The sequence below is a fragment of the Cetorhinus maximus genome, chromosome 9 (assembly GCF_964194155.1).
Source record: "Cetorhinus maximus chromosome 9, sCetMax3.hap1.1, whole genome shotgun sequence".
Classification (NCBI taxonomy): Eukaryota; Metazoa; Chordata; class Chondrichthyes; order Lamniformes; family Cetorhinidae; genus Cetorhinus; species Cetorhinus maximus.
Window position 1 is genome coordinate 15,638,134 of NC_135887.1, and position 15,162 is coordinate 15,653,295.

Below are 15,162 nucleotides of genomic sequence, written 5' to 3' on the forward strand. Positions count from 1 at the left end.
GTTAATGATTTATTTATGAAGTCATTGGGGGAAGCTTAACCATTATTCAAAATATGGGAAAGAAGACATGGATTACAAATATAGCCATCCCAAAAAGTGAGTGCATAAAACATAGGTATTCAAATACATTTATCCAAGTTCTCCTTAAATTTCTTTGTTCAAATGAAAGGAGTTACATTAACAGAAAACTCAAGTCCATTCAACTTTAAAATTCTTTTAATATTTAAAGACTTGGGGTAGGATTTTCCCCTCGCTGGCAGGCGTGGCGGGCGGGCCCAGGAACGGCCATGAGACCAACTGCGATTTCACGCTGGCTGGCCAATTAATGGCCAGCCAGTGTGAAACACATGCTAAAAAGCCTCAGTGCTGCCAGGGTGTGGGTGGGAGGAGCGCGAGTGCTGAAGTGTGTGCATGCATGGGGGAGCGCGCACTGACAGCTCTCTGAAGGCACAGAGCTGCCTCAGGGAGCTGAAGAATTTTAAATACAAAAATAAACTTTTTACAAATGATATAAACATGCCCCTACATGTTTGGGGACATGTTTGTAAAAAATGTTTTAAAAAATTACATTTTTTTTTTAGTAACCGTTGGAAACCTCATCCCACCCGTGGATGAGGTTTTGTTAAAAATGCAAACGCCGTCCGGCCTATTTGCCCGCCCACCAAACGGTTGACCGGGCAGCGAAAAATACAACTTAATTGCTTGCTTCAGGACCTTAATAGGCCTCTTAAATGTTGGCAGGCATGCTGCCGCCTCTCACGCGGCCCCGCTGACCGAAAGATCGCGAGAGTGCGCAATGATGTCGGGACGCTCGCCTGACGTCATCGCGTACTAGTTTCACTCCCGATCAGGTTGAGTGCACGCCCACCCGGTGAAAAATTTTGCCCTTTGTTTTAATAAGACTAAAAGGCAGAGATTCTGCTGTACTGACTCAAAGTAACACTTGAACAAACCAACAGCTGCTCTGCGATACCCCTTACTCACCGTCACTTCCTTGCCCAAGGAAATTTGAGCTAGTAGATTTTCAACTCCTTTCCCACTGCCAACTTGCCAGATTATTGCCTCTACAGGTTGGTTCTTAAGTGGCCAATCCCTTGCCTGAAGTTCATACCAAATAGTCCTGCAAGAATTAGGAAATTAACTGAATACCAATAATGTGCACTGTGGAAAATTGCAGAGGTTTAAAAAAAATTTAATATCTCATACTATGCTAATGCTATAGGTTATATTGAAACATTCAATTAACTAGCTTACTTGGAATGTACCCCAATTACACTCCCGTGGGGCCTTGCAGTACAAGAAATTTACTTTTCCCATAGAAAAACAATTACAATCCTTGGAATCATAATCATTAATTTCCTAAGAAATATTAGCTACAATATATGTGGATAATAGATCTTACCCAAATGCATATACATCTCCTGCCTTTGAAAATGGGAGCTTGTCTTCGTTCTTGCCGGGACACATTCCTTGGACTATTTCAGGAGCTACATAGCACAACCATCCATTTGGCAGCTTCAGCTCGTTCTCTCTCCTGTCATGGTTTCGTAATAAAATTAGAAGTCTCTTAAAATTACTAGTTTTGAATATCCTAATAACTTAAGAAAACATACACGATATTGAAGGCTCCCCCCTCTTTTGAAAGCACCAACTCATGATGGGATATAATGTGCATTGTCAATCCTCTGACACTTTTGTCAAGTGGCCATTAAGAAGTGTAAACTTGAGGATATCGGAGGGCATGAGCCATCACAGACAAGCATCATCCCATCCATGCCCAAAATTCAAACAAAGATTTTCCAGCTGGATAATGTTTAGGAAAGGGCCTTTGCAAGGATTCCAATTGCATTAGATATCAGGCCAGTGATGCAAAGCCCAACTGTAGTTCTTTCATCACCAATCCATCCAGGATCAGGGTCCGATTCAATACAATGCCACATGCTATTTTTATTCACTATATCTAAGAAATCAAACAAAGGTCTTTAATTAAATCCAACCTAATCACAGCAAGACACAAAAAAATCTACTTCAATTAAATAAATAAGCCTGCTATTTGCAGTAAGGAAATTACATGCAGTGATTTTTTTTATTCATTGCTGGGACATGAGCATTGCTGCAAGGCCAGCATTTGTTGCCTATCCCTAGGTGCCCTTAAGAGGTGGTGAGTTGCCACCTTGAACTCTTGCAGTCCATGTGGTATAGGTATACCCACAGTGCTTTTCAGTGAGGGAGTTCCAGGTTTCTGACACAACAACAATGAAGGAATGGTGATATAGTTCCAAGTCAGGAAGTTGCATCACTGTAAACATTCCAATCCATGTTCAGAATGAAGTGTGGAATAGGACTTCAGCAATAATCTTGCAGTTCAGAAATATTACTGCAGTCTTTCAGGGGTTAACATTATTGCCCTCTAAGTCACAATAAGCAAAACTACCCTTTGCCCAGCACATGGCTGTGATTCATAGACATCCTAAAGTAACAACCAATGTTTCAGTTGGCCTAAAGAAACCTTGCCGCCCACGGCCAATTAAAATAACTTTTGCTTCAAAATACACTGGAAACGAAAAGTTTACATTAAAATTTAGCAGCTAAATTATGTCAAATCATGGAAACATTGGCTGCATTTTTCATTAATTAATGCATTCCAACATTCCATCTGAACTTGTATTTAAGATTTTTAACCATCAACTTGAAAAAAAAATGACTCGTTTCAAAATATTAATTGGACTGCTTAAGGCAACTACTGTTTAACCTTTGGCATATTATTCCCTGATGTCTTGGCAATTTTATCCTTTGCAGCTGAACTGTACATCTCCAGTCCATCTGTAGTTAGGAGATCTCTGTCATAAGTGACCACAATTGTTGCAAAATCCCATTTTGGAAATCACCGAAAGCTGATGCTCCCAAATCACTATCCAGTGGCCCCCATTGGGAGGGCATGCATGTAGAAATAAGGTGAGGATCAATCTCCATATTGCCACCCTGTAAGAACAGCTGCTCACACTTACTGAGGCTCGCACGTGAACATTAGTATAGATGTGAATACTAGCAATGTAGGTGACATACCAGTGTGTGTAGAAGCACATTCGCACATGAGGAAGAGGAGGGGGAAAAGAATTAGGAGGCAAAATTTTCAAGAAAATAAGCAAGTCCTTTGTGCACTGATTGCCCAAATAAGTGCATTCTCGTCTCACCTGTCCTCTTGCACCACACCAGATATACCAAATAATCCAAAGTCTGTGATTACAACTTTTCCATTGTCATAGAAGATATTCTTTGATTTCAAATCCTTGTGCACAATACCTCTTGCATGAAGGTACCCCATCCCCTAAAATAAAAGAATTTGCAATTGTACAGTGGGGAATTAGATTTAAAAGGGAAGGAATTAACTGCATAGATGCTATAAATATAAAGACCAAACAAGAGTATAAACTTCTGATAAAATTGTAAAATATTAAGGGTGTTTGTGAAAGGAATAAAAACTGATGCTGTCTGGCTAACCTCCAGGCATGAGGAGCAGAGGAGATGTTACATTATAGTAAAGTACACAATAAAGAGAAAGGATTGAAATGGCAGTCAACTGGAGACTTCTGTAACATTAGAACTATAAAAAAAAAACTGTTTGAAGAATTTAAAGTTGGTGCTTGGATGGAAAAATACTTCTTGCTTTAAAGTGAGAGTGTGTACGATGCAGCCCGGTTAACAAAATTGGAAGAGATTTGCAGGAAATACAACTGTAGGGCAGAAAAAAAAAAACAACGTAGAGAGAGACAGTGATGCCTGGCCATGCCAGAAACTGAAGAGTGAATGCAGACCCCAAAGAGAGGATGAAATCACTATGTAACAACACTAATGCAATCAGTAATCTAACCATTCCATTACAAAATTCAAGTGTGCCTTTTCAAAAAGTTATGTACGTGGCACAATTGCCACACTGTTCTAGAACAGAAATAATGCCTAATCCTTTAGTAGGATTGCAATCCTAGTCATTTGGTAAAGCTCATTATAGATTGGTTACATAAGCTTACTTTAATAATTTCCTGTGCAATTTGCCTCATCTTGTTAATATCCAGTGTGATTTTGGAATCTCTCACGAATGAGAAGAGTGTTCGTACTTTACAGAAACTAAAACATAAAAAACATATTTGGTTACGTACACAACCAGAAAATATCTTGCAACACTTAAAATTGGGAATTAGGCTTTTTAGGAAAACTAAAACTAGGGTGAAGGTTATAAACTAGAAGCAGGTATGATTAGCTAACATTCCGATTTCCCAGTTAACTTTTAGACTTTTCATCGATCAAGCAAGAGAAGGTGCGTTAAACATGCTAACGGTCAGTTCTGTCATGTACTATGGTAGAGAGGAGGCAAGCAATTACATAATTCTCCTAAGGCTTCTAGTAATGTCTCTGTCAGCAACTAGCAGGATATCCCAAAACACCATTCCATGCAGAACAAAAGATAATCCTCTCCTCAGAAAGATCCCTCATCACCTGAAAAAGGGAATCTTCAATTACGATGGAGCAGCGCCATTTAGAGTCAGTGACATGCAATTGCACTGCCCCAACATACCTGGCACAAGACTACCATCTATTTCTGCCCTGTTCAATAAATGGCCACTTATGGGAGGAAATAATTAGAAAATAAGTGCCATTTTGCACAAAAAATTCATCAGTTTCTGAAAGCTTATATGTTGATGAACACAGAGATTACAATACAAAATAAAGAGAGACCATTCACATTTTACTTACCTTGTAATAATGGCTAAATGTGGAGGATGCATACAAGCTCCCATGAAAAGTACCACATTTTCATGCCTCGTTTGCCGGTAGGTCATCACTTCTTTTTTGAACAATTTCAGATGATCCTGATTATTCCCATCAATCTCTAACAACCTAATTGCCACTTCTCCGTGCCAGCGTCCTTTATGAACTTTGCCCCATCGCCCTTTGCCAATCAGCTCTCCAACTTCCAATTCGTGAAATGGGATGTCCCATTCCTGTAGGAAGACACTTGTCTGGCTGGGCTTGCGAGACATCAGTCCTCTGCAGTGGGATCTAGTATTTGGCAAGTCATCCACCTCATCAGTCTCACATTCTGATTCTGATTTATTAGCCTCCTCATCGTCAAGTACTTGATCTTCATTCTGAAAAGAATTAGAAAAGGGACAACTTAAAGTCAATCAAAACATATTTCACATAATTAAGTCAATTATTGTTAAGCGCTTTGGTACTCTCTCCCCCCCGCCCTCTCCAGTGCTCCTAGCACTGAGGTGAACGGCTAGCAGATAATCTACTTCAAGGCCTCTACTAATCTCAGACTTGAACCGATCATGAAGTACATCAAAAAACAAGTTTTGCATAACAAAACTTTACAGCAGTATACAACAATACTACTTTGTCCTGATTATTTCTTGCCAACATACCTCTGCATCCAGATCTTCAGCTGCTTCAGGCTCAGTTTCCTCTACAGTACTGCAAGACAAAGAATATAATCTGTACTTTCATAACTGTAGAAAAACTTAGCAATATAGAGGGTGAAACATAGGGGGTGAAAGTCTAATTCTTTTCAAATCTGAATGAGAGAAGCAGGCAAGCAGAACCAAAAATCAAAGGCAGAGTAGATATTTGAAACTGAAGGGCTACATCATATTGCAGGGAGTAAAAACTATTTTGTACTTAAATGTAATGCTCTTAGCAATAATTCTGAATATCTTTTCCATATTGTTTACCTAACTAGAAACACTATTCAACTGCGTAAAACAGAAATTTCTGCATGTTTTAAATGGTGATGGATTCCACCTCCACAAGTCCGAATTCCCCAACTTTTTGAGCCAAGGCTATAATATCCATGTTATAGGCAGCAATGTGGAATGCTATAATGTCTCACTGACTACGAGTAAACTCTATAGTGACTCAGTGCAGGGTTCTCTACATTAAAAAGAGGGAAAACCTATTGTAAGCCTTAAAATATAAGCAGAGCAATGAAACCTCTCAGACAAAGCTGAAAACCAATACTCTATGTCTGTTCCAAGCAGTGGATAAATTAGCTTCTGCTCTCAAACCTCTGTACACAAAGGATGACAGAGGTCACTTGACTACAGCATGCCACAGTGCGCAAATGCATTTCTCCAAACATCTGTTTTTCATAAGAAAAGAAAAAATGGCCTGCATACATTATAATTTGCAGTTGCAAGTCACGCACATAAATAGTTTACAAGGATGAATCATGCATGTACAGAAAACTGTTTGTTCATTCCAGTCTGTCCTACTTTTGTCTGTCCCTACACACACATTGCACACAATCTTTAAAGCATTCAGGTCTTCTAATGACAGGTGTGGGGTTGGTATTGGCTATTCGCTGACATCCACTTGTTCCTGGGGTGATGTTGCCTCTCTGGGGCATGTTATTGCCGTGGCGAGTGTTGCTGCTGTGGTAATTATTGCTGCTGATCCATTGCCTTTGCTGGAACGGTTGACTCTGGGACTGGTGGTTGTTCAGTTCCTTGTGCAGCTGATGAAATCACATCCCCCTCATCATCTGTCTGCTGTGAAGGAGCAGTTTCTCAAGTTGTACGTATATGTCTGCAGTTCAAAGATAGGCCACGATATATCTGGTCGTTCATTTCCACAGCGTACGATCAAGGTGACAACTTCCCCACACAGGTCCCAAGTTGCCAAGTGGGCTGACTTGTGAGCATTGAATGTCTGCACCCTGACTGGCTTTCTGGATCTCAGCTCTGGCAACAATTTAGCAGCTTTATCAAAGTGAAATTTGGCTTTGTGATTTCACTTTGATTTTGTCACTCACTCCTGTTACTACTCCTGGCTTTAGTAGCTTTATGTAAGCTATTGGAAGAGCTGTTCGGGCGCGGCATGACATTAGTTGCTGAACGGGACTACTTTCCCTGCCTTCAGTCAGTGTGTTTCTCCACTCTATGATTGCCTAGCACACATCTGTGCTGGACCTACTCGATTTATTTGAAGATCCCTTTGGCAATTTTCACTGCTGCCTCAGCCTCTTCATTTGACTGGGGATAGTGTAGAGATGATGGGTAGTGTTGAATTTTCCAATCTTTAACAAAGCACCTGAATTCTTTACTCATGAACTGAGGGCCATTATCGCTCATCATAACGTCAGGAATGCCAATGACTTAAATGTGCTTTCAGGCATTCTACAATCTCACTGATAGTTGTTGCTGTCAGCTCGTCTAACTCCCAGTAGTCTGAGTAGTCATCGATGGTGACGAGATGATCAGTTCCAAAGAGAGAGTGAAGAGGTCTACTCCAAGTTTCATTCATGGTCTGTCTGGGGAGTCATGAGCGCCTCTTCAGTTTGCTTAGCCTGATGTTCATTGCAAGCACTGCATTGGCTGATATGGTCCTTGATCTTATTGCTCATGTTTGACCAGTAGAGCACTTCTCTTGCCTTCCTCAGACTAGACTCAATTCCTTGGTAGCTTGTATGGATCCACTTCATCTCTTTTTTTCATCTCCTTAGCAAAAGTGACCCTAGCTCCTTTTTATAAGATGCCACCTTGGATAATCATTTAATTTCTGTATGCCCAATGCTCACAACAATTGGTGTGTTCTTGATGTTTCAGGCCATCCTTTCTTCACTACTTTCTGCAGCACTTGGAGAATTGCATCTGGTTGTGTAGTTTGCTTGATCTGAGCAAGACACTTGACTGTCAGATTCAATGTCTTTGTGGGGTTGATGACTTCCAGACCATGCTGGGCTGTCACTTCCCGTTGAACCTAAAAGATTTCACACTCTGTACTAGCATCATCAACTTTCTTCAAAGGGAGTGCAGCTCTTGACAGCGTGTCAGCAATGTACATCTGCTTCCCCTGCTTGTACTTCACTTCCAAATAATATCTCTGCAAATGAAGTAACATCCTTTGCAGATACTTTGGGGCAGATAGAAGCAATCTGAGAAAGATGCTTTGAAGTGGCTTGTGGTCAGACTCCTTCATTACTTTCTCTCTCCCAAACAGGAACTGATTGAAATGCTCATAAGCAAAGACAATAAACAGGCATGAATCTGTGCAGAGTGTCATTCAGTTTTCATTGATGTTCTGGATGTAAATGCAACTGATTGTCCTTGCTGCATGAGGGTTGCTCAAAGTCCTGTCTCACTGGCACCACACTGCAGGGTGACTTGATCGTTGACATCATAGTACTGGTGTCATCATCACGACTTGTTTGATGCAAGTGAAAGCCGTGTCTTGTTCTAAGCCTCATTACCACTGAAAATCATTTGCAGTGAGCCTGCGTAGGGTTTCACATTCTGATGACTAATTAGGCAAGAGCTTTGTTAGGTAGTTCACAAATCCAACAAATCATTGCACCGCCTTCACACCTGTTGGCTGCTGCATCTCTACTACTGCTCTTACCTCATCAGGATCAGGGCGAACTCCTTTCACTGTCAGTACATGAGTTTACTTGACTTCAGTCATCTTCATCTGCAGTTTCTTCTTTTCAGTTTTATGTTCATCTGACGAGCTGATCTCGCTCTAGCGCTCTCACTAGATTCTGATCATGGTCTGCGATTGCTTCTTCTATCATGTCTCCACATCTATTGACTAGCAGATCATCCACAATCGCTTTCATTCCTGGAGAATCATTGACTGTGTCACGCTGCTGGAGCTGATATTCTTCCAGAGCAGTTGAAGTGCCAAACAACATGCACAACCATCTGTGCCTCCGAAATGGCATCCAGAATGTAGTCAGGAAACTGTTGCTTTCATCCAACTTCACTTACCCTAGATGCGGAGATGGAAAGAACTTTGCCTTGGCAAGTTGTGGCAAAATTTCTTCAATGGATGGAATAGGGTAGTGAGATCTCTTCAAAGTTTTATTGAAGTCATTTGGATGTATCCACACTCAACTTTCCAGATTTTTTCACTCTTACCATGCTACTAATCCAGTCAGTGGGAATTGTCACTTTCTTGATTACTCCCATTTTTTCCAAGTTCCTCTATCGTGTCTTTCAGTATGGACTCGAGAGCAGCTGGAACTCTCTTTGGAAGGTGCTGAGTTGGTCTCATGTTCTCATCTACTACAAGATGACATTTGTCAGGACCAATCAAAGATCCGTGAAAACATCTTTGTAACGTTTTAGGATTTGCTCAGCAGTCAATGACTTGGTGTTGTGCAAAACACTGCAAGTCTTCTGGTACCTGAAGGGTTACCAGTCCAAAATTTTTGATTTGTTTCAGCTGAGACGAGTGGATTTTGCTTTGTGTCTAATATTTGGAACTGCAAATCCACTTTCTTCCACTTGCATTGGGCTCTCTGCTTAGTTTTCCCTCTTGGGCTGAGCAGTGTCTTATCATATAGCCTCAGCTTTACCTTTGAAGGCTTCGTTTTCGGGTCACCATCCTGAGCAACTTCACACAGGTCTGTGAAGCTCATGATGCTGACATTTCATATTAACTTGAAGCTCTCTTTCTGCAGTCATCATTCCAATAGTCACAAACCATTTTTTTTCTTTGAGACTTGACACTGCCAACTTGTTCTAGGGTGTAGAGTGATTCTTCAGGATCATTGTCCAATATCTCTCCAGCAACCATTTTATAGGCTTGCTTTTCTTTTTTCCAGTAAAACACTTGTGCATAAAATGATTCAACTTCTTGCAGTTAGAGCACAGTTTTCCCCACACTGGACATGTTTCCTTTGCTTTCGCATGGTGTCCTCCACAAATTTTACGTCCTGTACCCTGGCCTTTATCTTTCTGCTGATCCTTTTGTAAATATTTCTTCCTTTTCTCTGTTGTCTTGCGTCTGTAAGGACTGGACTGCCTCTCAGCATAGTGCAAAGCCTCTTCAGTTCCCCAATCAATACCATCCAACTGATGATTAACAATCTCAGAGCTTCTGCACGTCAATAGCTTTCTTGACAGCAAGGTTCTCTTATGTCAGCAGATGTGCTCTCACAGTGGGATCTCTTGTTCCTAAGACAATCCTATCTCAGATCAGATCATCCTTCAGTTGTAAAAAACTCAAGATTCAGCTAGATGTCTCAGTGCAGTCACATATAGACCAATATTCTCCCCCCTCTTCCTGAATCTGGTAATGAACATGCAGTGCTCACATAATATCAGTAAAGGGTTCAAAGTGGGTTTTCTAGTCCTCCAAAATTTCACAAGGCTGGCTTTTCTGCTCTTCAGTGAGGTCTAGGGTGCAATACAGCTTGAAGCACTCATTACAGAGTTGCTGCTTCTATTTGTTCATGTTTCTTGTTTAACTCTGTGGCAATTTTACAGCTCTGCCATTGAGACTGAAAGAATTTCCAATTCATTCTCAAATCTCTTTTTATCTCTATAGGAGCAGGTACTGGAGTGTTCAAAGACCTACTGACTCACCCAGCAATCAATGTCCTGTACAAAGTTTTAATGATTCTCTGCTGTTTCTTACAACAGCTAGCTCTCTTATAGCTATCATAATCCACTCAATTTCAGCTTCATACTCCTGACATCTTGTTCCACGTGGTGGATAAAACGTCTTCTGCTCTCAAGCCTTTATAAACAAAGGATGAATTCAGAGGTCACATGAATATGGCAAGCCTATGGCAAGTCACAGCGCACAAAGACACTTCTCCAAACAATGTCATTGGTCTCACACAGGCAGCCTGATTGCAGATGCCCTCTCAAACTGGCAGTAAATCTCGATTTGGTTTCATTTCCATCTCACAATCAACATCAACAATACCGAACTCTACAATGATGTCTAACATATGTAATGAACTGGATAAGAATTAACAATTGGAGAAAGGCATTAGACAAAGCACTTATTATGAAGAAGTGACAATGACTTTTGTGTACTGTGCTTCCCTTATAACAAGGCAATAATATTGGAGAGGTGGAGGAGCAAAATGAAAAAGACAAAAAAAAAGTAAATTGTACTGGAACTGTATTTGCTTTGAACAAAGTTATTATGCACTTTTATTTCAAAAATAATGAATACAATTCAAAGGCAAACATTTAAACTAGTGTTTTTTAGAAAAGCTATTTTCTGCTTTTTAGGGAAATTCCTCTCCACATCATAATCAAACGTTCGCTGGTGGAGAAGCTGGACTCGGCAAAACCTATTCCCATGCCTCTGCCAATCTGCAACCATCATTTGTTGTAGGAAAGCAAATGAGTTGCTGTGGTGGCTTTTTTCACACAACTGATACTAGAAATGTGCTATACAGAGAATAATATTGGCATAAACCTTTTGCCTTGCATGCTGCATAGCTTAATTATCAATCAACGCATTGACTTTTGCTGTCTAATCTTTTAAGCTGCTGCATACTACTTTGTGGAAACAAATGAGAAAATGTAAATCCTTACTTAGTGTCTTCAGAGCAGTCGGGCTGTAAAGTGACAGGTAACGTTGGGCTAGGAACATCTAAAATCACAAGAAGTTAAAATAGCAGTCAGTAAGATAGGGCATTTATCAATCAGTGCAGTTCTATACAAACTGAACCACTAAAATCACTAAGGGAAAATGGCTAAACTAAATACTAACAGTGCACTGTTATTACTACTTCATACAGGTTAGTAATGTGTTGAGGTTTTCTCCCCACTCAAGAAGCAAGTGTAAAGACTGAAAAAGTGAAAGGGGAAATGACATTAGTAGAAAAGACTAGGTTTGTTACTCACCTGGGAAGATAAACTGTTGTCTATGATGAAAGTAGTACGCAGCTTGGGGAAAAGGTCACACAGGCAGAAGAATAGATTACAAATCAGTTAAGAAACTGTAGGATAGTAGCCAGCATTCAGCTTTCTTATTAAATAGACTCATCATGCATTTCTTACTGATGATCCCTAGAAAGACAACTTTTTGTTTTAACAACATATTTAGCGCAGAGACCAACGAGACAAACAATGGAGAATGGCTGTCAGCAATCTAAAGTCCCTCCTATCAATCCATTATTACCATATAATTTTTGGTGGAATTTGGTGAGAATTCATTTCATCATCTTTATGTAATCGTTCTCCATATTTTAATCTTCAAATTTTAAATTCTGTGACCAACTGTGCTTTGTTTGAGGACAGCAAATAACTTCTTAGGGACTGCTAAACTAGAAGATTACATTTTTTGAGAGCAAATTTGTATCTTTTTTAAAACATATAATTTGTTGCCAGAGAATGGTCTCCCATCTTGTAATGTGCCAAGCCAGAAAACGTTACAAAAGAATAGGAATAACAGCTCCTGAATTACATCAAGATTCCTATTCAAGAGGCTGCAGCTTTAAGTCTCAGTTAACCCCAATGCAAAAGCTTCATCGATTCTTAGCTGCGCAACTTTTTGGAAACCTTATCTGAAAGGAGACTCCTCTGTCCTTTGTACGTGTGTACAATCGGGGTTGGGGAGATGAGAACCACGGAAAAGGAAAAAGGAGAGAAACAAAAATTGGATCATCAGTGCATAGTGCAAAAGCACTCGTTGGGCAATAATGGGCTTGAGATGATTCCAGAGCCCTCATCACTTTGACTTCTCAGCTAAAAGAAAATAGTTTGGTTGTAGACCAAGGAAGGAAAATAGGAGAAGTAACAAGGTGTTTATTTTTATATATATAAAATATTAAAAAGAAAACACGTAATGATCTGGGGAACTGTAAAATCCAAATTAAAACTAGTTTTTCACATTGGAAATATATGTAGTCCTTCTATAAATCTTATATAATTCTGGTGCCAACTACATGGGAGCTCCATCATCCAGGAACAGTGAGGCTGAGCAGTCAAGTCAGATGAAAGGTTTCTCACAGACAACAAACCAGGAAGTAAAAAGCATTGATTGTCCTTCAGTTTTTAATCATTTTACAGACAGCAAAATACGGACTGGGGTTGAGATTAAGCTTGAATATCAATCTTTTAAAAAAATATTTTTAAATTTAAATATCTTTGGAATTATCATCACTGACGGGAGGGAGTGACACTCCAGGCTTCTAAAATTAGCCTTTCAGGGCTAGAGAGGTTGCTCAGCACTCATTATAGCTTAGCGCACCATTAACATCTTAATTTCACCTCATTCATCAAGGCGTAACATTTTCAATTGTTTTTACAGCCAGATTGTTCACGTCAAATAACTGATTTCTGTGCTGATTTTATGTGTGAAGGCTGCTATAAGTGCACGCTGTGGAAGAGCAGGGTGCACCTGACTTCCAGATTTCCGTGTTTAACTGCACACGTGGGACTCCAGAAGTTGCTGTCAGAGTCGCAGTAATGATTGTGAACACTGACAATTTCATGGTCGTCAAATTACAATATCTGGGCTCAGGGCTTTTCATCCATATTGTTATATTTTAAGGACTTACCTGGAAATTTGAACCTGTCTCTGGGACCTTTTGGTGAAGGGTTTGGAGGTGGGGTAGCACTCGGAGGATTGGAAGACTGAAAAGGTGCCGGAGAAGAAGGAGTTGAAGAAGTCGTTGAAGAAGGGTTGCTGCTGGAATCCAAAGGAACTGGTGCATGATCCTACAAAAGGAATATTTATATTTGAATTTGACCACCAGTATGTTTACTAATTTGCAATATGAGCAGAGATTTGCAACACAGCTCAACATCTGAATTTTATTTCAATGTGTTTGTTGAGAGCTTTCAAAATATACCACTTTAAAGGTTTCAGTGAACGGTGCACAATTCAATGTTGACAGCAAGGCTAAATTATACAGGTGCTCAGAAAAAATATTTAATTTCAGTGTTCTCAGCATGTATTAGAATACTTATTTAAAATCCTTATTCAGTATTCAGTCTTATTACAGGATCTTGCGTCTTACAAAAAGTGTGCGTACATCTTTGCTTTTCAACGCATTCCCAATGAGATGGATGCATTTGCAGATGTTACCCTAATGTTTCACTGTAGAACCCTTTAATTTGAAGCTTATGATTTCATGCCTCATGTGGTCACTGTTCTCTTTAAAAAAAACTGCTTCAACTGAAAACAGATTCAAACTCAAAAAAAAGCTCATATTTATGTACTTCAGAGAGCGCAATGAACAAGGAGTCAGCAGATAGCTTCAGCAAATTCAAGAGGGAGATGGATAAAGGAGCAATTGAAGATATAAAGCTTTTTTTTTAAATAAAGCTTTGGGACCAACCAGATGCACAGTAGTCATCTTTTCTAGTCCTGTACATTCTTATGTTTTAGTCTGAGCCGTGGCTCAGTTGGTAGCGCTTGTGTCTCTAAGGCAGCTGATTGTGGGTTCAAGTTCAGAAGCACTAAAATCAAGGCTGACACTTGAGTGCAGTACTGAGGGAGTGCTGCTGTGTTTGGGGTGGTGGGGGAGGTGGGGGGGGGGGTGCATCTGTGAGATGATTTATTAAACCGAGGCCCCATCTGCCCTCTCCTTTAAATGTATAACATCCCATGACACTAATTTGAAAGGAACAGGGAAACTCCCTGGAGTCCTGGCCAATATTTATCCCTCAATCAACACCACAAAAACAGATTAGCTGGTCATGATCCCATTGCTGTTTGAGGGAGATTGCAGTGAGCAAAATTGGCAGCTGTATTTCCTACATTACAACAGTGACCACACTTCAAAAGTGCTTAATTGGCTGCAAAGCACTTTGAGAGGTCCGGTAGTCATGAAAGGTACGATATAATCGCATTTTTTCTATTTAATTATTGAAGAATAGGCCATTATTACAGAATGAAGTGTGTAAAATTGTTTAATAGAAGCAGTGTGCCTGGAAGAGTATTATCATATATAACAAATACTGAAAAATAAATTATTAGCAAGACAATAGGAGAGAGCAGGATGAGCTCTTAGATAGCTCTTTCAAAGAGCTGACACAGGCACAGTGGGCCAAATGGCCTCCTTTTGTGCTGTATAGTTTTAAGTGTGTGTTTATGAAGAAAAATCAAAAGTTATACACTAAAGCATGACATTTATTACCAATGTGAGCGGCCAATCAATATTACAACACAATTTTTGAAATGCTAACAAAATTGTCCACACACAAATCTACAAAGTTGGTATACACACACTGGGGCAAAAAGCTGGAGGATTGTTACCTTTTTTAGAGCCTTTGGAAGAGTGCCAAATTGCGGTTCCGCAGATCTATCCACAGAATTGTTAATATCAGATGGTACAGACTCTGTTCTTCGAATTTTTGATGATACTAGATAACACAGAAAAGACTTAAGCTTACTGGTTTCTCAAAACAC

The 15,162-nt window shown here is 39.9% G+C and overlaps 1 protein-coding gene across 10 annotated transcripts in view; it reads right to left on the bottom strand.

Annotated features, from left to right (window-relative positions):
* LOC144684399 (kinase suppressor of Ras 1-like) overlaps positions 1 to 15,162 on the bottom strand; it is a 202,577-nt gene that overhangs the window by 19,419 nt on the left and 167,996 nt on the right. For 7 of the 10 annotated variants that reach the window (XM_078548121.1, XM_078548126.1, XM_078548130.1 and 4 more), the window contains 10 exons: positions 15,010 to 15,116; positions 13,307 to 13,466; positions 11,649 to 11,690; positions 11,337 to 11,394; positions 5,427 to 5,475; positions 4,753 to 5,147; positions 4,029 to 4,125; positions 3,195 to 3,328; positions 1,403 to 1,534; positions 985 to 1,120 (listed from right to left, as the gene is read on the bottom strand). In XM_078548121.1, coding sequence (XP_078404247.1) covers positions 985 to 1,120; positions 1,403 to 1,534; positions 3,195 to 3,328; positions 4,029 to 4,125; positions 4,753 to 5,147; positions 5,427 to 5,475; positions 11,337 to 11,394; positions 11,649 to 11,690; positions 13,307 to 13,466; positions 15,010 to 15,116 — 1,310 coding nt within the window. The remainder of the gene's footprint in view (positions 1 to 984; positions 1,121 to 1,402; positions 1,535 to 3,194; positions 3,329 to 4,028; positions 4,126 to 4,752; positions 5,148 to 5,426; positions 5,476 to 11,336; positions 11,395 to 11,648; positions 11,691 to 13,306; positions 13,467 to 15,009; positions 15,117 to 15,162) is intronic. The other 3 variants (XM_078548123.1, XM_078548128.1, XM_078548124.1) reach the window with 1 other exon arrangement.